Raw genomic sequence first — 20,524 nt, 5'->3', positions numbered from 1 at the left:
AACACTCAAACCACTACACCACACTGGCTCTTGGAATTTTCCTGCCACCCTCAATAGTAAATCTGTTACATCACTGCACTGCAATCAAGCTGAAACCATTTTTTTTTTTAAAAAAGGGAAGCATTCAGCAGATCTCCTTGAAAGATAAAAGTTATACTGGTCACTCCTTGCCCATTGTCATCTGTCCTTATATCTAAGCCACTTTTGATGAATTTTGATTCATAGAATCATAGAATTGGAAGGGGCTCCATGGACCACCAAGTCCACCAATGTGGGAGAAACAAGAGGAGTTTTAGTCCTAAATGTACAGAACTATATTAGAATGATTTAGAAATCCCATGAATCTAGAATCATAGAATCACAGAGTTGGAAGAGACCACAAGGGCCATCCAGTCAAGCCCCCTGCCATGCAGATAATCTCAATCAAAGCATCCCCGACAGATGCCCATCCAGCCTCTGTTTAAAGACCTCTAAGGAAGGAGACTCCACTACACTCCAAGGGAGTGTGTTCCACTGTCGAACAGCCCTTACTGTCAGGACGTTCCTCCTAATATTGAGGTGGAATCTCTTTTCCTGTAGCTTGCATCCATTGTTCCGGGTCCTGTTCTCTGGAGCAGCAGAAAACAAGCTTGCTCCCTCCTCAATATGACATCCCTTCAAATATTTAAACAGGGCTATCATATCACCTCTTAACCTTCTCTTCTCCAGGCTAAACATCCTCAGCTCCCTAAGACGTTCCTCATAGGGCATGGTTTCCAGGCCCTTCACCATTTTAGTTGCCCTCCTTTGGACATGCTCCAGTTTCTCAACATCCTTTTTGAATTGTGGTGCCCAGAACTGGACACAGTATTCCAGGTGGGGCCTGACCAACACAAAATAGAGCATAAGGTATTTAGATAACTACAGTATTCAGATAAGGTACAAGATTTTCTGTCAGTTTTATTAACTCTAGACTAATAGTTAATACCACTTAATTTACTTTCCATTATAGATTAAGTGTTTTGTTATTCTTCAGAGTTAAATCTAAGGAGAGAAAAGGCTATATTCACTATTTAGTGCTCTGCGGTAACTTAGCATGCTTTTCTCTTGGGACAAGAATACAGCATTAATTTTTTTTAAAAGTGCCTGTATATTGCTAATGAGTAACTGTATCTTCTGAAATCTGGTTTTATGGTGAAGTCTCCCCACTCGAAAGCATCACTGCATTTTTAACTCTCTCTCTCTCTTTCTCTCTCTCTCTCTCTCTCTCTCTCTCTCTCTCTCTCTCTCTCTCTATATATATATATATATATATATCACCTAAGAATTTTTAGATGAAGCTAATTGTCTCAGATGTGTAATGAAACAAATTAGTGTCTCTACCCCTCAGTACAGAAGGGCAGGCCTGTGTTTGTCCTCATTTTATAGTGGTCAGTGTATTGTATTTCTTCAGTAAAAGACCACTGATTCTGATTTCTGATTATCACATGTAGCACAACCTCCCTCCAGACCTATGCTTGGATTATGGGTGGTCCTCACCCTACTTATAATGATTTTAGCTACTGTTCAAGAAAGTTATTGTTCTTGAAAGCTCAGAGAATTGTGGGAATGATCCCCCTACCCTAATTCAAGAGCCCTCTGCCAGGACCTTTCCACTGTGTGTGTGTCTGTAGCTATATAGCATTTAGTCCAGACCAACACATGTCATATTACAGGCAGGTTCTGGATGAATGGTTTGGTGAACATTTCATCTCATTTCCATACCACATAGTTACACAACTATTATGATTTGATTCCACTTTAACTATCTCGGCAACATCCTATGGAGTGCTGAGATTTCTCGTTTGGGGAATATTTAGCCAGAGAGCTCCAGTGCCTCCTTAAACCAAATGTGATGATGGTGATGGTGATTTCTTTATTCCACCTTTTTCCCAATAATAGCAATAGCAGCTTTATTTACATACCACTTTATACTATCTAAGCAGTCTTTAAGTAGTTTACAACTGTAAGCTAATTGTCCTCAACAAACTGGGTACTCATTTTAGCAACCTCGGAAGGATGGAAGCCTCAGTCAAGCCTAATGGGACTCAAGGGACTCAAGCCTTTCTTACAGTCAACAAATAAGGCCCCCCAAAAGTTATACAGTCGGTCCTTCTTATACACGGGTTTTTTTATACATGGATTCAAGCATCCACGATTGAAAATGTTTCAAAAAAGTATAAAATTCAAATATCAAACCTTGATTTTCAATTTTTATAAGGGACAGCATTTTGCTATGCCATTATATTTAATGGGACTTGAGCATCCACAGATTTTGTTATCCACGGAGGATCATGGAACCAAACCCCAGTGTATAACAAGGGTCCACTGTATGTACATCTTAGACACTCATAAACAAAAATGTGAGCAACCCATATTGGGAAGTAAGAACAAATTATATTAAAATCGACTAGTGGGATATAATTAAATGCAATTTATTAAAAATACAAAAATAATTATAAGATTTAAAAACAATTAAACAATTTATTAATTTAAAGCACAAAATATTACAAATATTAAAAGACATTAAAATGCTCTATGTAGCTTCAAGTCGCCTGTCAACTTAGAGCAAGCTCATGAATTTCATAAAGTTTTCTTAAGCAAGGTATCCTCAGAGTGGTTTTTCCAGTTCCTTCCTCTGAAATATAACCTACAGCACTTGATATTCATTGACAGTCTCTCATCCTAATACTAACCAGGGCTGGTCATACTTAGGCCCCTATATGCCAAATTTAAAAACAGGACTGCACAGCATTAAATGCACAGCTCTAGTTTGTTTGTGAAAGCCTAACAGCACAGAAATATTTTAACCTGCTGTCAAAAGGAGACCAATGATAAAGCCATCCTGACCTCTCTAGGGAGGGAGTTCTAAACTCTGGGAGCAGCCACCAGTAAGGGCCTCTCCCTTGGTCCCACCAAACAAAACTGAGAGACTAGTGGGATACAGAGAAAGCGCCCCCCCCCCCCCAATTATCTTAATTCTCTAATGGACTCATAAATGGAGATATGGCCCTTCAGATAACCTGGACCCAAGCCATATAGGGCTTCGTTATTTATTTATTTATTTATTTATTTATTTATTTATACCCCGCTCTTCAGCCAACAGGCTATCAGAGTGGCTTACAAATTGTTAGAGCAGTTTACAAATTAAAAATTTATCAAGAAAGTTGTGTACTCACTGTAGTCAGCCATAGTTAACTGTAGCTCTTTGTGCCAACTGAAGTTTCTGAGCACTTTCCAAAGGCAGCCCCACACAGAGTGCACTAGAGTAATCTAAACAGGATGTAACCAAGACATATACCACTGTGGCTAGATCGAACTTCTGCAGGAATAGGCATATTCAGCACACTAACTTCAATTGTGCTAAATCACTCCTGGCAGCTGCTGAAACCTGTGTGTCCATGCTCAGAGGTGAATCCAGGAGCACCCCAAATCTGTGAACTTGTGTTTTCAGGGAGAGTGTAACACCATGAAACATAGGCTGAATCCCTATTCCCAAATCTGTCTTTGACTGACCAGGATCTCATAGGATGTTGCTATCCTCTCAATCAGAGCCTCTGCCTTTCCCGCCTGTCCCACTTGTTGGCTGTGGGAACATTCCAGCCAAGTAAAACAGCCTTACTAACTCCTTTAAAACACCCTGTGTGGTGACAGTGTCAGAATCCAGGGAAACCTGTGCCTCCAAGGTGAACTCATTCTTGATCTCTGATAGCAGAATGTCCAGGAGCAGGTTACAGAGGGAGTTAATTTCAAACATCCACCATAAAAATGGTGTACAAGTGAGTGCTGTTTCTTTGGACTTGAGACCCTGTGAAGCAATGTGCAAATCCCTAATTTTTTTGGAAATTAAAGTGGGAAGCAAGAGGATAGGTTCCAGCCCAAAACCAGAGGAGCCCACTATGAGTGTTTTGTCATGGCACAGACTGTGGAAGAGATTTTACTGAAATAAATTAACCACTGTGTACCACTGCCATTCTGTGGCATCCACCCACAGTTAGTACTGCATCCCCTGACAAATCTTGTCTTGGGTGAGGTCAGCATTGGGGCATAGTGACACATAGTGAGGAGAAAAGAGCAGAGGGTTGTTGCTCAAGTTGTGTGTTTTGGGAGGGTGGCAGGTACCAAAAATAGTGCTCATGAGAACAGTGGGAGGGACTAAATTAGCCTGAGTTAGGCATGGTTCTTTAAGCCCAGAATCTGAGCATGGTTTTCCTTAAAATGTCTGCCCTACCAATCTTCATATCTATTTAGTGTGCAGCTAGATAGCTTATTGGATGCTTCCTTTGTTTCAGTCTTAGGTGGATTACTCTTGTGTAAAAATAATGACTCATTGGTGAAGGAGGGAAGGAATGAGGATAGTGATTTTATGTGTGTATGTGTTTCTTTTTCATTTTTATTTATCTTTATCTCTTTTTATTACGTAAGTTTATTTTAACTTTTTTCTTTTTGTTTCTAAATTAATTGATTAATGTGTGTGTAAAATAACTCATAAGTCATATGCCTCTAAAATTAGGCTGTTTGCCAATGCTACCCCAATCTCTGAACCACTTCACACATTACTTTAGTCAAGGATATTCTCTCTCATGAGGAAGGAGTATGTGCATCCCCATCAACAGTTCTCTTTATATATCTGAGGTGTTATGCCTTTGGCTGAATAGTTTTTTGATGTGATGTTAGAGTTTTGATGTGATGTTAGAGAGCTGATTGAATTTATAATTTCCTGAAGCAATGTAGTTATTTTATTTAAAGGCTGGATTGAATGTCCAGCCTCCAAGGGGCGGAGGAAATAATAGTCACTCTTCTTTATCAGAATGTCAAGCATTCATGTGAGCTATATCTTCAGGGTCTTGGTTTGTTTTAAAAGCTTAGCATTAAAAAAGAGTAGTACCATGGTCTGCATTATAAACAAAACCAGACAGAGGGTCGCAGAATGCCAGTTGATGTCTTGCCATGGTCTGGATAGCTAGTTTGACGTTTATGGATTTTGGAGGCGTCATTGTTAGATAAAGCATATTTTGTCAGGATTAAAATATGACCAGATTACAGTGGTGAATTCCAACATGGAAACTCAAATGACCTGAAGTTCACTGACAGGAAGTTGCTCTTGAGATTTCTGTGCTGGATCTTGAAAATGTGATGAATTGCTTCAGGCTGTATATGGAGCAAAAAGTGAGGGATATGGTCTTTGGAGATTTCCAGCTGGACCCTCCTTCCTTTTTGGAATGCATTGTGTGTACAGTGGCAGTTCTGTACTGTAAAAGCAGAGACAGCCCCCATTTTTTCTTCCCTCTCTCCACCCACCCCCCATCCCTCCAACTCTCTCTCATACACAGCTTCTAAACAGGGCAAAACAGAGGAAGTAGCATTGGGGTCTGGCTTGAGAATGAGAGCTCTGATTTGGTTCACAAGGAATGGATTGTTTCAGTGTGTGGTGTCACTGCTGCTGGAGAGAGTGGATTTTTTTTGGTCTCTGTAATGTTTGATACTTGAGGGAAAACAGCTGGAACTGAACATACTGCATCAGATGTGAGACAAAATGGGATGCTGGGGAATATGGACTATGCTGAATGCCTGTAAAGGTCAAAGCTTTCCCCTGGTCGGTTCTAGAGAAATGCTCTGTCCGTATTAACAGCCAGTCTTGAGAATCTTCAGGACAAGAAGCTTTGGGACAGGGGAGGAGACAAGCATTCAGTGGTTCTGTGTAGCTAATAAAATAAGTCAGAGTAGATGAGATCTCCACTTTTCTTTCCTCTCCCTTCCTTTCCTTTCCTTTCCCTTCCTTTTCCCTTCCTCCCCCAACATCATTTTTGCTGCTGCTGCTGTTTTTCATTTACTTGTAAGTCTGGAAAAAAGTAGTCAATGATAGAGTTTCAGCTCAGTTTGGGGAAGCTGTTTATAACCAATTTTTAAACGTCAAGTTCCACCAGGCCAGACAAGATCAGTGCCTGACCCAAACCACAGGAGCTTAACTAGCATGGCTAAAACACTCTCAGGAAAAAGCTCTGCCTGAAATAATCTCAGAGGCAACGTGGAAATAGCTGCTGTTGCACCATGCGTGGACAGGAGGATGAGGGCTGGAATGCATTTGGGTGCCTGAGACCTTACCTTGTGCTAATTTAGAAGTGAAAATGGTACGTTCTGCTCTTTTCAAAATAGTTGGCTTTGGGCGTGGGACAGGGTGGGAGGGAGGGAGAATGAATATACTGGACTTGAGAATCATTGTTCTAAGTTACAGGATTTGTCTTGTCACAGAGAACAGAGAATTGTAAGCATGTGGCTAGCCTGTCTTGATTCCAGAAAATGACTGAGCTGGGGGACAATGGTTTTTATTAACATTTCCTTTTGTTTCTTTACTAGTCAAGAGAACAGTCAGACGATGAATCGGATGAATCGGTGAAGTTTAAGCGATTGCACAAGTTGGTCAACTCGACTCGCAGAGTGAAAAAGAAATTAATTAGAGTGGAAGAAATTAAAAAAAACAATACTGAAGGTAAAACACTGAAGGGAAAAAAATGCCTGCTGCCGTTTGTGGGGCTGTGCTAGATGAGGGGCAGGATTATATGTTGAAATGTGCATGAGAAAACTGTATGAGAAGTGAGGGAATGCCTGTAAATTGACTAATAGGGGTATCTGTGTCGCATGAAATGTCTCTGTACATTACAGTAAAATTAATGGACTAGATCCAAATAGCTCTTATTATTATGTGCTACCATAACCAATTATATTACTTCTTTGTAGATCACTGTTTTATTGATTCTGTTGTTTCCATTGGCTTTTTATCAAGTCCTTATTTGCTGTGGTTTTAGTTATTGTTTCATGTTATAAATAGAGACAGTGTAGAATAGTGGTTAGAATGTTGGACTAGGACTCTGGGAAACCAGGATTCAAATCCTCATTTAACCATGGCAACCCTCTGAGTGACCTTGGGTGAGTCACAGTCTCAGCCTAAGAGGAAAGTAATGACAAACTTTCTCTGAACAAATCTTGCCAAGAAGTCCCCATGAAAGGTTTGTTTTAAAGTCACCATAGGTCAGAAACAACTGGAAAGCATGCAACAACATACAGTTATAAAGTTGGTTTATTATTGTAATATTGTTGTAGAGTGTATTACCCAGTGGAAAGGAAGCATATGAGTCTTAACAAATGAACGAATGAATGAATATGGAAGGATGCATACTTTATCCTTTTCCCAACTGTAGCCTCCCCCAACTCTTATTGCAATTCAACCTCTTCTAAGTGATCTTCTGGCTCTGAAATGGTTTTTCTAGGTGTGCAAGGGGCTGCAGTAGAAAGGGGGGGAAAGTATGTTTCATAGGTAGAACTCAGTTATCTTTTTATGTTTTACAGAGTGGAGGAGTATGGGTGGCTTTGAGAACATGGCTGTTGAATTAGTTGGCATGCTAGTACATTCATCAGAGATTCTATTTGTCAGTAGACTACTCATATGAAGTGCAGTTTTCTGGTTCAATACAGAGAATGTATCAGAAATTAATGCTGAATCTGATTCTGCCAAGGAGACAATGAAGATGTTATTTCCCTAGAATTGGGTAGATTTCCCCATGATGAAAAGTGGTACTGAGTATAGCCTCAAGGAATTTGTGGGAAACAGCTTGTTGGCAGAAACAGGAGATGGGATCATATTTTCTGGTAAACCTGTAGGGTTTTCTGGAACACATAGGAGTTGCTGCCACTTTATTTCACTCATGCTTCTTTCGTGCAAGTTCTGGAGCTTTAAAAGGTGACTCTTAAATGAACTGTCTGGCTGTGGGGAATGAAGAGTGGTGAGATTAAATGCAAATGGGGGTTTACTCCATAGGTTAGAAGGACAGTGGGTTTCTCTTGAGATGCTGAAACATCTGCCTGGTTGGAACCACTCCCTTCAGACTCTGCAGATTACTCTTTCACCAGGGAATGATGAGTCTTGTCAAAAAAAACCATGCGCTTCAGTTAGGTGGAAGTGGAAGAATGCTACATTTTCTTCCAAGGCAATACTAGATTTAACCCTTCAGAGGAAAGTGCAGAGGATCATATGTTCAGTTGTATTTGTCACATTTTAAATGAGCCAAGTAAGAACAAACATTATAACGATTTTAAAAAAATACTTTGTAAAACTTAAACAAAAATACTCCCAACACTTAAATAACAATGTTAAGGGCAGACTACAAAAGGGAGAAGTCCTGACACAGATGTGGCTTTCCCTGCTTGATGTATGATGCCTGAGATGACAGCCAAGTACACATCTGCAGATCTTTGAGCTCAAACTGCACAGACAAAATGTGTGTGGTGGCATATCTGCAGAATGGTTCATGACTCAATTCAGAGTTAACAACAAACTGTGGTTTGTTCCAAGAATTAGCAGCCATGTGCCTCACTTACTTCTTCATCCCCTCCACTCATGCACGGGGGAAGATGTCAGAAGCTTCTGTTTTTAGTTTGTAATAAGATAACTAGTGTTCTCCTTTGTGTGAATGCAGTCAAATCACAATCCAAGATCCCATTTGAGACAAATCTGAACTAGGGTTTGCTTCATACTACATAGGGGGAAAAGGAGCTTACTACTGCTTGTTCAACAGTACACATGGTTTGTTGCTACATTTGAACTGAATTAAAACTAATTGGTGCAGTGGAAGTGTTCTACATGCTATTGGTATTGTAACAAAATATAATCACATCCAATTTCAAAGGCAAAGTACAGAAGTCTCTCACTTTTCAACAGATTGTTTTTTGACAAATTTTCTCTTTCAACGCTATTAAATTCTTGCCAAAATCCATTTATTCAACTTGTGGTCCTTTTTTTCAACTAATATAAGCATGAATATAAGTATTAATCCCTGTAGAGTGCTGCACTATAAACTGGGACATCCCTAGGGTTGGTGTCACCCAGTGCGGTAACTCATGATGTCATCACCCACCCCATTGGCCTCCTCCTTTATCACACCATAGAGAATTCTTAGCAATGCTTTTTTTTTTGCACTAATGTTACTCACAAATCGTAATTCCCATATAGCACTAAGCGTAATGCTAATAGTTGTGATATAAGCAACTAGCAAAATTAAAAATATACCTTCAACTACAATATCATATGCACAACCTAAATGTGCATTTAGTGAAGATTTGGTTCATATGTGATGTTTTTAAAGAAAATTTAAAAAGAATAAAAAATTAAACTTCAAAAAAATACAATTTTGAAATTTGAATTTTAAAAAATTCTGGGGCCTCTCCTTTCTCCTCCCACTGAGCTTCACTGCACTCCCACCATCTTTTAAAGCATTTTAAAAGGAAGCAGGTGAATCCCACAGCCATTTCTGCCCAAAAGTAGGTGTTTGAGGAGCAGTGGTGTCACCCCCCCCTTAGGGTGTCACCTGGTGCGGTCCGCACCACCCGCATTCCTCTAGTGACACCACTGATTATAAGCACACAACAGCACCCCAAACGTCTTCTACAGTATACAGTACACAGACTGAACAAAAAGATGACAGTTTGCATAATGCTTTTGCAACCACTCACTTTTTTAAAAAACCTAAACCTCATCTTTTCATTCACTCTGTGTACAGTCAGCCCTCCTTATACACAGTTTTTTTAATCCACAGATTCAAGCATCCATGACTTGAAAATATTTTTAAAAAGTATGAATTCCTGATAGCAAACCTTGATTTTCCATTTATATAAAGGACACCATTTTGGTCTGCCATTGCATTTAATGGGAGTCGAGCATCCATCCATTTTGTTATTCATGGGGGATCCTGGAACCAAGCCACAGCGGATAACAAGGTCCCACTGTACTATATACTGTAGAAATCCTTTGTATTGTCATTGTGTGCTTACAGTACAGCACTATACAGGTATTCATATTTACTTGTGCTTATATAGTAATATAATATACAGTAATGTGGATGCCGCACCAACACTTGCACTTTTTGACAGTGCTCTGGTCCCTAATCTGTCAAATAAGTGGAGGACTACAATAAAAGAATACTAATTTAACCTTGCCTGTGTTTATGGAAAATACAATGTATCAGGAACTCTGCCATACTTCCTAATTATTGCTATGAAAGGCAAATAATGTTAGATGAGCAAACATAATTTTTATGTATTCATATCAAATCTGAAATAATATTAAAATTGTACTGGCCAATGTTCTCCCATATCTTGGGGTAATCTGGGAGTACGTAATCAATAGAATAGCAAATGAGGAATTGAGTTTAATCTCTCTTAAATAGCATTGCACTCTTCTTGAAGGACCCTAGTTTGTAGTTAGGATTTAATGCCAAAATGCAACTTGAACTTGCATATCCAGGTATCAGTTATTGAAAACAATGCTATTACATAACTAAAGCTGATACAGCTACAATGGCCAGTGTAGGTCACATTGGGTTGTGAGAGTCTGTATTTTAATTACAGTTTATTTGGATTACTGCAATATGCTCAATGTGCATTTAAAAACTGTTGTGAAATTTCACCTAGTTCACAATGCTGCAACCATACTAACTGAATGGGGACAGTTATAGCATGTGACTTCCACATTAGACTTTACCACTTGCTGGTCCTGGGTTGTGTCCAGGAAGTGATGGGCTGGACCTAAACAGCTTGGGGCATGGTTCCTAAAGGGCTACCTGTGGACTACATGTTATTGCCCAACTCTCAAAATCTTTGAGGAGACCCCTCTCTCTGTCCCAGAGCTATCCAGTGCTTTGTTGTGAACAAAGGGGGCTTATCAGTGATCATGCCTAGGGATTGGATTGTTGGGTTATTACCTAACCTTCTCTCTTGAGGTAAAGACATTCTTATTTAAACATGCTTTTAACTGTAATTTAACTTAATGTTGCTCATTTTATAAGTTTTTAATACTATTTTTATAATAAATTTTATTAACAAACCAGTTTACAAAAACAGAAAAAAACAAGTTTTTATAAGTGTTTATATATTTTCTCTATATTTTCTATATTGTATTATTATTATTATTATTATTAGTCATTTTGGGCTCCATACAGGAAAGTGGGATAGAAACTGCAAAAATTAAATTCATCAGAACTTAATTTTGAACAACCTTATATAGAATTGAGCTATAATCTTTTTAATAAGACAGGGATCAGAACATTTTCTTCTCTCTTTTTAACTTGATGAATAATCAGATCATAAAATTAGAAGGGCCTCATGGGCCATCAAATCCAGCTCCCTGCTCAGTGCAGGATTTCCAGTTAGAGCACCCTCAGCCAGGGCCGACTCTAGGTATTTTGCCACCCTAGGCGAGAAATATTTTGGCACCCCTGTCACCCATCATAATTATTTTCACCCCTTGATATCCGCTGTTTCATTTGTTAAAGCTAAACATAACATAAAACTTAGGTTCCAATCTCTCCTCACAATATTGAGAATTAGTCAAAAGGCCAATTAGGTTTTTACAGGTTAAAGACTTTTTTATTGCTGAGATATTTGGAATGGACACTAATGCATACATACTCCTTTTGCAAGCTGGAAGCATTACTCATTCTAATGATGTGGAAAAATCTGGATCCCATCCCCATGAATTTGTGGGGTAGTAGGGGTCCATCTATGATGCCTAAAAACTAAAAATCTTCACCCAAGGGGCAGAAAAGGATGTCACAAGAAAGAGAAGAAAACCAGTAGGGTCACCAGGTGAGAGGACCAGGGCTGCTGCCACACTGAAGAATTAATGCAGTTTGACACCACATTAGCTGCCCTTGGCTCCCACAGTGACCGGCTGTCCTAACTGCCAAGGAGGACAAGGCACTGCAAAATGTAGGTCTTTCAAGTAAAATGGAGGACATGACTAAGTAAAAGCTGAAACTCCTCATATAAATATAAATCCATGTGTTTTAGTGATGCTCAAAAGGGAGGACATTTTTGGAATTCCTCCTGGACAGAAGACTGAAATGTAAGATATACCCCGGAAAAAGAGGACATCTTGTTATCCTGCTGGTTCCATGCTATGGAGCCCTGGGATTTATAGTTTGTTGTGGCTCCACTGCTCTCTGACTGAGAAGGCGAATTCTCCTCCAAAAATCCAAATCTCAGGATTCCATAGCATGGAGCCAGGGCAGTTAAAGCGGTGTGAAATCGCATTATTTCTTCAGTGTAGATGCAGCCTAAGAAACAAGAATGGGGATGGCTTCAGGGCAAGAAAGAAAAGACACATAATAGGGACACCATTTACAGCGCTTTAGAAATAAACTATAATAATAATAACAACAACAACAACAATAACAATAACACCACCAAGAATGGGCAAGCCACACTCTCTCAGCCTCAGAGGAAGGCCATGGCAAAGCTTCTCTGAACTCATATTGCCAAGAAAACCCCATGGTAGGTTCGCCTCAGGGCAGGGCAGATCTCCTCCTCTTCCAGGACTTGTCCTCCATTCCAACCTTTTGTCCAGGAGGTTTTCTAAAACATCCTCCATTTTGAGCATGCATTTACATTTCTAGGAGTGTTTTGAGCTTTTCTTGAGTCCTGTCCTCCCTTTTTCTTGAATGTCTTCCATTTTGTGGTGCCTTCCTTTGCGGTAAAGACATCTGGGAAGAAGACCAAGCTTTTAAAGTGGATTGTTGGAGCCAGTGTGGCCTAGTTGTTTGAGCATTGGACTATGACTCTGGGTTCAAATCCCAGCTCGGCCATGGAAGCCCACTGGGTGGGGGCATCACACTCTCTCAGCCTCAGAGGAAGGCCATGGTGAGCCTCCTCTGAACAAACCTTGCCAAGAAAGACATGAGAGAGTGGTCACTGGTCAGGAGGCAGAAAGGAATTGAGGACACACAGCAAGAAACAACAACAACAACAACAACAAGGAGGTCTAGGAATCAGAGAAAAGGGTAAGTGAGTGGAAAGGTAGGCAAAAGTGGCTGGTAGGGAAGGAATAGGGTGAAAATCTGGGAAGGAGAAGGAGTAATGGGGGGATGGGGCCATGGAAACCCACTGGGTGGCTTTGGGGGAGTCACACTCCCTTAGCCTCAGAGGAAGGCCATGGCAAGCCTTTCCTGAACAAGTCTCTCTCTTGGCAAGAGAGAGAGAGAGAGAGAGGGAGGGAGGGAGGGAGGGAGGGACAAAAGGAAAGAAAGAGGGAGGGAGGGAGGGAAGGAAGGAAGGAAGGGGGAGAGACAGGAGGGAAGGAAGAGGGAAGGAAGGAAAAGGAGAGAAGGAAGGAAAGAAGGGGGAAGGAAAGAAGATAGAGGAAAGGAAGGAAGGAGGGAGAAGGGAGGCACTCTGCACTCCACAACAAACTCCAATTCCCAGAATTCCATAGCCTTGAGCCAGAAAGAGTTAAAGCAGTGCCAAACCAGGTTAATTCTCCAGTGTGGATGCAGCCCAGAAGTTGCAGAGTGCAGCAAACTTCTTCCCCCCTTTCAGCCTCAGCAAGCAGCTCTCTCTTCCTGCTACTCGGAGGCTGGCAGGGCTGCTGGCTGCTCTGCTTGCCTGATTCTATGATCCTCTGGTTCCGGCACCCACTCTCTCTCTTTCTCTCTCTCTGGCACCCCCTGCAGTTTGGCACCCTAGGCAGCTGCCTAGTTCGCCTATGTGGATGAGCCGGCTCTGCCCCCAGCAGGTTGCTGTCCTGCCTCATTTTGAAGATATCCAGAGAAGGGAGCACCCCATCAGCTTCCTAGGCACTTGATTCCTTTGCGAAACCACTCTTACTGTTAAGAAGTTCCTTCTGCTCTTCAGTCTAAATCTACCATCTTTTAATTTTAAAACCACTAGACCTGATTCTATCCCTTGGGGGCAGTGGAAAACAACCCTTCACCCTCTTCTTTGTGGCAGCCCTTGAGGTATTTAAAGAGTGCAGTCATGTCATCCCTTAGTCTTCTCTTTACTAAGCTGAACATGCCCAGCTTCTTCAGCCTTTTCTCATGTTTTGTGCTACATACTTTTTACAATCCTTGTTGCTCTCCTCTGAGTCTACTCTGATTTGTGTATATCCATTTCAAAATGAGGTACCCAGAACTGAACACACTACTCCAGATGAGGCCTTGATGAGTTGAATATCTTACAGTCTCCCTATCCACATGGTCCTCTAGTTTCTCAGTATGTCTGTAGTTTTTCAGTATTTCTCAGCCTTTTCCAATATTGCACTGAAGATTTTTTTTAGGTAATGAAACTGTGTACCCTCCAAGATGTTACTGAGAAGAAGATTAAGTTAATATAAAATAGGCACAGAAAACAGAAAATTTTATGTAGAAGTGGGAATTGTGTGCCATGCAGATGTTGTTTGACACAGTTCCCAGCAGCCATATGAAATGCTGAGAGCTGCAGTAGAAAAACATCTGAAAGCCACATAATTTCTCAAACCTGGCTTGGTGGATATGTTGTTGATTTTAATCATAATTTCTAGGACATAAAATCAAAGTTACGTATTTAATTTAAACTCATCTTCTCTATTTCTTGTCTTACTGTATCACAATAGACCAACAGTTTCTAATGTAGTATGCATATTTTTCTCTACACATGACAGGAAGAACATATTTTTAAAAAACCAGCTTTCCAAATCTAGGTCAGCATAGGTTGAATTTAAACCTCAGTAGTTCTATTCATATATGATTTAAACTATATTCAGCCTAAGAGCTGGTATAGCGAGAGAAGTGGTTACCTATCATTTTCTTCAACCCCATACATAATCATAGATTTGCAAAAGACCTAGTGGACACCCTAGTCACACTGTCTTTTCCTTAGAACAGTGTATCCTTTTTTGTGAAGTTTTTCCAGTAGAAGACATTGTTTTGTTAAATGTTTTCTGCTATGTTTGTTATTGTTAACTGCTGTCAAATTGACTTGAACTTATGCTAATCCTATGAATTAGAACCTCCAAGTCACTGTTTCATCAACAACTCTGTTCAGGTCTTGCAAACTCAGGGCTTCTGCTGTTTCATTCACGCTGCAGAAATAATCCAGTTTTGATTCCACTTTAACTGCCATGGCTCAGTGCTATGGAATTTTGGAAATGGTAGTTTTGTGAGATATCTAGCCTTCTCTGTCACAGCAAACTACAGTTCCCAGAATTCCATAGCATTGAGCCGTGGCAGTTAAAGTGGTGTCAAGCTGGATTATTTCTGCAGAGCTGATTCAGTCCTTGACTGAATATCCTCTGCAATACAGTCTTACACTTCTCCTACTGCCTTCTATCTTGCCAAGCCTCATTGTAGTGAGTCACGCCTTCTCATGATGTATCCAAAGTACAGCCATCTGTTTAGTCATCTTGAGAGAGCTCAAGCCTAATTTGCTCTAGAACCCATTTATTTGTCTTTTTGGCAGTTTAGGGTATCTGCAGAACTCTTTGGAAGCATCACTTCTCAGAAGAGTTAATTCTCTTCCTATCATCCTTCTTTAATGTCCAGCTTTCACAACCATACAAAGAAATGGGAAAATACAGTGGCATGGACAATCCTGAATTTGGTATTCAATGATATATTTTTACACTTCAGGATCTTGTCTAGTTCCTTCATAGCTGGTCTGCCAAGTCCTTGTCTTCTGATTTCTTGAGTGCAGTCTCCATTTTGATTAAAGACAGAGCAAAGGAAATCTTTGACTATCTCAATGTCTTAATTGTCTACTTTAACTTTAAAGTAATCTATGGTCATTATTTTTGTTTTCTTAATGTTCATCTGTAAGCATGCCTTTGAACTTTCTTCCTCTTTACTCAGAGTCTAATCTAACTTTGTGTATGTTACATTCAACATATGAGTTAAACAAACAGGGCAATAAAATGCAGCCTTGACTGACTCCCTTCCCATTCTGTTTCTCCATATTCTTTCCTAACAATGGCTTCTTATCCTGAATACAGGATACACATTAGGATAATCAAATGGCAAATCCCCTCTGAATAAATCTTGCCAAGAAAATACTATCGTTGGTTGCTATAAGTTGGAGTCAACTTGAAAGCACAGAGCAGCTGTATACAACAAAAGGTCAAGGCAACTGATCAAAATAAAACAATAGAAGGAGTCTTTACATTGTGCAATTCTAAATCCATACCTTTGGTCTGGTTCACAATTGCTGGGGTGCTCACATGTATGATGGGTAAGAAGGGGAGCTATCGTTCCCAGGGACTTTAAAAAATCCTGTTATTTATGCAAGGAATGAATACTTTCTCTTTCTGGCAGCCCTTTAAATATTTGAAATTTGTCATGATATCCTTTCTTCTAGGCAGTTTTTTCTAGCCCTGGGTTTTCATCCTTTATTTACAAGTTTAGTCTTCTACACCATTGGCTTTCATTCTACACTACTGGCTTTCCTCCAGCATCTCCAGATAATTGTCATTCTAGTTCATTAATTATAACTAGGTGGTTGCATTTATTCTTGCATATTAAATAGGAGTATGGTGTTTTGTTTGTGTTTTACTACTCAGTCTTTTATATTTCTCTTATTCCAACAATTTGTGGGAAGAAAAATTGTTGTCCAAATATATACAAAAATATATTTCCTCTTGCATAAATTATGATGGGCAGATAATTGCTGTGTTCCAAATGTTAAGTTAATTTGAATGTATATAAGTATTCTAAACATTTTTCCTTAAATTTGTATCATTCTTTGGTTCTGCCCTAATTTTTCTATTTTTCACAAGTTAAGTGTTGCCTCCGTGCTTGTTTGGCTGTAGGAGACGCAGATGTTTGCTGTTCAGGTGTACTTTAGTTGCTTCATTTTCTCAGTCCTCTGATTAAATGAAAGCTAATAAAGGGGGTTGTTCCTCATTTTTAGGTGCAGAAGAACATTCCATTGACAGCTCTCCAGTACCAGATGACAGATCAGCGCTTTACTCTGGCGTTCACAAGAAGCAACACTTCTTGGATAACTCCTCTGAGAAACAGCCAGATGATGATTGTGGTTCACTGACGACATCTCCTTCATCTAGCAGCCTAGATAATTGGGGTACTAACAGGAAATTGCTCAAGACCTTCAGTAAATCTGATAACCGTGGCCTTATTAAACCCCCAAAGAAACTTGGGACTTTCTTCTCCTATCCAGAAGAGGAGAAAGCTCCCAAAGTTTGCCGTTCCTTGACTGATGGAGAAATGAAGAAAAACCTTGGTTCCCTGAGCCACGGGGTAAGTAAAGAAAATGTTTGCTTTTATGACAACAGGCGGAAGCACCATGTCTTAGTATCCCTGGAGGAAATTCAGAGCATCAGGAAGCAAATCCGACTTAAAAAGACAGATTCTAACTACTCATGTTCTAGAGCCTTTCTTTGCCAGCGTCCTGCTAGGAAGGGTGTATCCCCTTCGATCTGTGATCTACAGGTTCTTCGTCACAAAGCCAAGGGGGGAGGAGGAGGAGGAGGAAGCTGTGGCTTTCCAAATAGAAGGCTACGAGGGCGCAACTCGGTCAGTGAGTTCAACATCACATATGTGGTGGAGAGAAGCCTGTACAGTCATCTCAACCTGTCCCATCTGGTGCGGCCCGTTACTGACAGAACCCTGAGCAAAGCTGAAGAGCAGGATTTGAGGCGATGCCTGCTGGAGGAGGAGGAGGAAGCAAAGAGAAAATGGGCTGCCACTGTGGACCGCTGTACTAAAAGGGTTCTCTTGAGAATCCACCAAAAGTCTGTGAGTCCAAAAGTTATCACTGAAGATGCCATTCCAGCTCTCATAAGGTTGCAGTCAGCATTGCTGGTCTATTTTTTCCATCATGACACATAGTAGTTCATTGGCTTTCTCTTCTTTCCTCTATCGCCCCCATTACATCCAATACTTGCCAACATTATGTTCTAATAAGTGTTTGGACAGAATGTTTTAGTCCCTAGTGTTAAAACTGGCAAAATTTTAAGGAGAAACACATTGGACTAGGGTGATTGAATGCAAGAAAAATACTTCAGAGGGGAAAAATGAGATTTGTATTTAATAAAAATGATAAAGTTTACATTTTTAATTTTTTTAAAAATTAGCCTTTTAAAAACAAAAAATAAAGTGCAACTTGCTTTACCTAAATTCTCCTTCATCAGTATAGCATTTTGTAAATAACACTTTTGTTTGCCTTTACCAAAAATAATTTTTATGTCCTTGTGGGCAGTTGGGATAATGGAGGCCTGGATAACGAAGGTGCGTATTTGATTGTTTTTTCAGGGTATTTCTACATTGTCTTTTCTATAGTTAAAATAAAAAAGCACATACGATTTCTATGAATTATGAACAAAACACTACTATTAAACAACAATAAAAGTGTAATAAGTATATAAAATTCATAGTCCACATTGTGGTTATACCATTATTAGGCCTACCAGAAGGTGCAAAAGTCATTACATCCGCTTTTGCAGTCCACTGGTTTCTTCATCAGGCAAAGGTGATTTTAAAAAAATGATGCAGAGGAAGAAAAGGGTCTGTCTCTGTCTTTTGTGTGGTCACTGGCCCATATGTCAATAGAGTGCAGTGATTTTGTGAGGTAGCCCCTGTACAGTTAGGTATGGAGATAAACTTTGATATTGTAACAGGTGACCCTATTACCTATGGGATTCATGGGGTTGCTGTAAGTTGACAGGTGACATGAAGTCACATACACACACACACAAAACAGGCAAACGAGGTCAATAGGAGTCATGTTAGGTTGCTTTGCCTTGTGCTGGAGGGAATAAAAGATTGTACTGCACACATCTTAAATGAGTAAAAATACAACAGATTCCTGCAACCCCAACCCATGCCTTCCCTTTTTAGCTGCCAAACCACTTCAGAGAAGAAACCTTTCCAGAGAAGAGTGACTATGCTTGTAAAACAGGCTGGCAGCTTTGTTTATTTTCTATCCTTTTGAGTGATATAATGAGCTGCTTCAAAGAAGAAAACGGTTTGCCCTGTGTGTGGATTTGCACATTGTGGAAGTGGTAACAGGTACAGAGAAAGGGAAGGAAGATTCCCATTAGATGCATTTAGAAAGCCAATCCTTCTGCATCTTGTGATGACAGTTGCAATCAACTTCCGTTGAATGTCTGTTATCATAGAGAGACCATGTATGATGGATTTCATAACCACTATACTTTCATTTGACTTCTCAAAAGAATGGTGGCTGAAGAATTATTATACTTATAAGTTTTGACAAACCAATTTCACTTCGTAGTTCATCTGGCTTTTTTTTTTCAAGAAGGCAAGAGCCTGCTACATTGCTTGTGAACTTTGAGCACCTCTACAACTTAATCCTCTAAGATTCATGCTTACTGCAACCTCAGAGAACTATGGTAGCCTTTTCTTCCGTCGGTGTGGTGGCTTGTCTTGTATTTACATTTATTTTTGGCTTCCGATGGCCAAGGCATGCATAAACCGTCGGAATTTGCACCAAAATGTTTTTATTGCATGACCATTCCATTGAAGTCCCTACAATTTTTTTCATCCACAGACTTTGTTTGGCATGTTATTCATCAAATTATTGGAGGTTATGAAGTCCGTACTTAAAAACAAACATTAGCAGCACAGCTTGAATGCTTAAATACTGGTATGACTTTCAGTTATAAGTTAGGCTCAGTATATTGCCAAAATATCATTTGGCTGTGGTTTTCTTTGTTTCATGCAAGATATCACAGTGCCAAGCATTGGTTTTTGTGGTAAGTATACATACGCAAGTAACTTGCCTGTATTAACACACAAACAGGCTTGTTTAAACTCTTTAGCTATTGACTAATGCTGAATTTCCAGCTTGCTTAGTGTCCTGTTGCTTTATGAAACTATAGGTTCTGCTGTTGGCTTTGTTGGTAATTGGATGCTAGCTTCTAAGCTTCTTTGAAATAAATTTAATTTCCTGCTAATCAGTGAAGTCTTTGTTTGATGGACAGAAACTATGTTAATACAGGTCTCCAGAGGCAGCTTGTTAGCTTTTAGTGGCTTGCACACTGGTAACAGACTCAATAATTAATATAATTTTTAAAAGGAGATATTTCCTAGAATGAACTAATTCTGTGGCATATTGGTATTATACTATATGATATGGGATTACATCCCAGTTCCTGTGTCTTTGTTTTTCTGAATGGTTTTATAATTACCATATGGTAGGATGGAAAGAAAGCCACACCATTTGATATTGAATAAAAACATAGAACTGCCAAGTTGGTTGACTTCTAGAAGAGATGAAAAATCCTCCTGTGGAACTGAATGTGAGCCATGCAGCCCCTACAGAGTTCAAACTAGTTCTAGTACATGTTTATAGATGAGGACCATGAACAGGAGTCAAGTACTTCCTGCCTAATTGTGAAAATGTTGTTTTAACAAGTGTGCTTTTTTTAGTTTGCAGATGAAAGGTGGTGTCACAGAATGCTAGTGTGTTTAGGCTGTAAAAATATTATAATCAGTATCAGTGTTTCAGGCTTGGGTTGATGTTCTAAGAGTGACTCATTCTAGTATATTGTTCTTCTGTAAATATAACCTACTTTCCCTTGTAGCAGTAATAAAGCTGCTTTGTACTGTGGAGGCCTGGATGGGAAATGTGCAGCCAGTGCTTTCCAAGAACTGAACCCCTACTAACATCTCCTAGGGAAATTTAGGGAAATGGCTGATCTTATGAGAAACAGAGGAACTGAGAAACT

At 39.8% G+C, this 20,524-nt stretch overlaps 1 protein-coding gene across 3 annotated transcripts in view; it reads left to right on the top strand.

The window, feature by feature from the left end:
* SASH1 (SAM and SH3 domain containing 1) overlaps positions 1-20,524 on the top strand; it is a 194,619-nt gene that overhangs the window by 136,013 nt on the left and 38,082 nt on the right. Inside the window, exons 1-3 of one of the 3 annotated variants that reach the window (XM_089530225.1) lie at positions 5,986-6,149; positions 6,376-6,508; positions 16,726-17,570. In XM_089530225.1, the coding sequence (XP_089386351.1) occupies positions 6,147-6,149; positions 6,376-6,508; positions 16,726-17,570 (981 nt within the window). In that variant the 5' untranslated portion in view covers positions 5,986-6,146. Of the gene's footprint in view, positions 1-5,985; positions 6,150-6,375; positions 6,509-16,725; positions 17,571-20,524 lie in introns of those variants that run through there. The other 2 variants (XM_089530224.1, XM_089530223.1) reach the window with 2 other exon arrangements.

The sequence above is a fragment of the Sceloporus occidentalis genome, unplaced genomic scaffold, assembly GCF_023333645.1.
Source record: "Sceloporus occidentalis isolate IW3139 unplaced genomic scaffold, rSceOcc1.0.p SCAF_6, whole genome shotgun sequence".
NCBI classification, from domain to species: Eukaryota; Metazoa; Chordata; class Lepidosauria; order Squamata; family Phrynosomatidae; genus Sceloporus; species Sceloporus occidentalis.
This window is presented reverse-complemented; position numbering and strand designations above follow the sequence as displayed.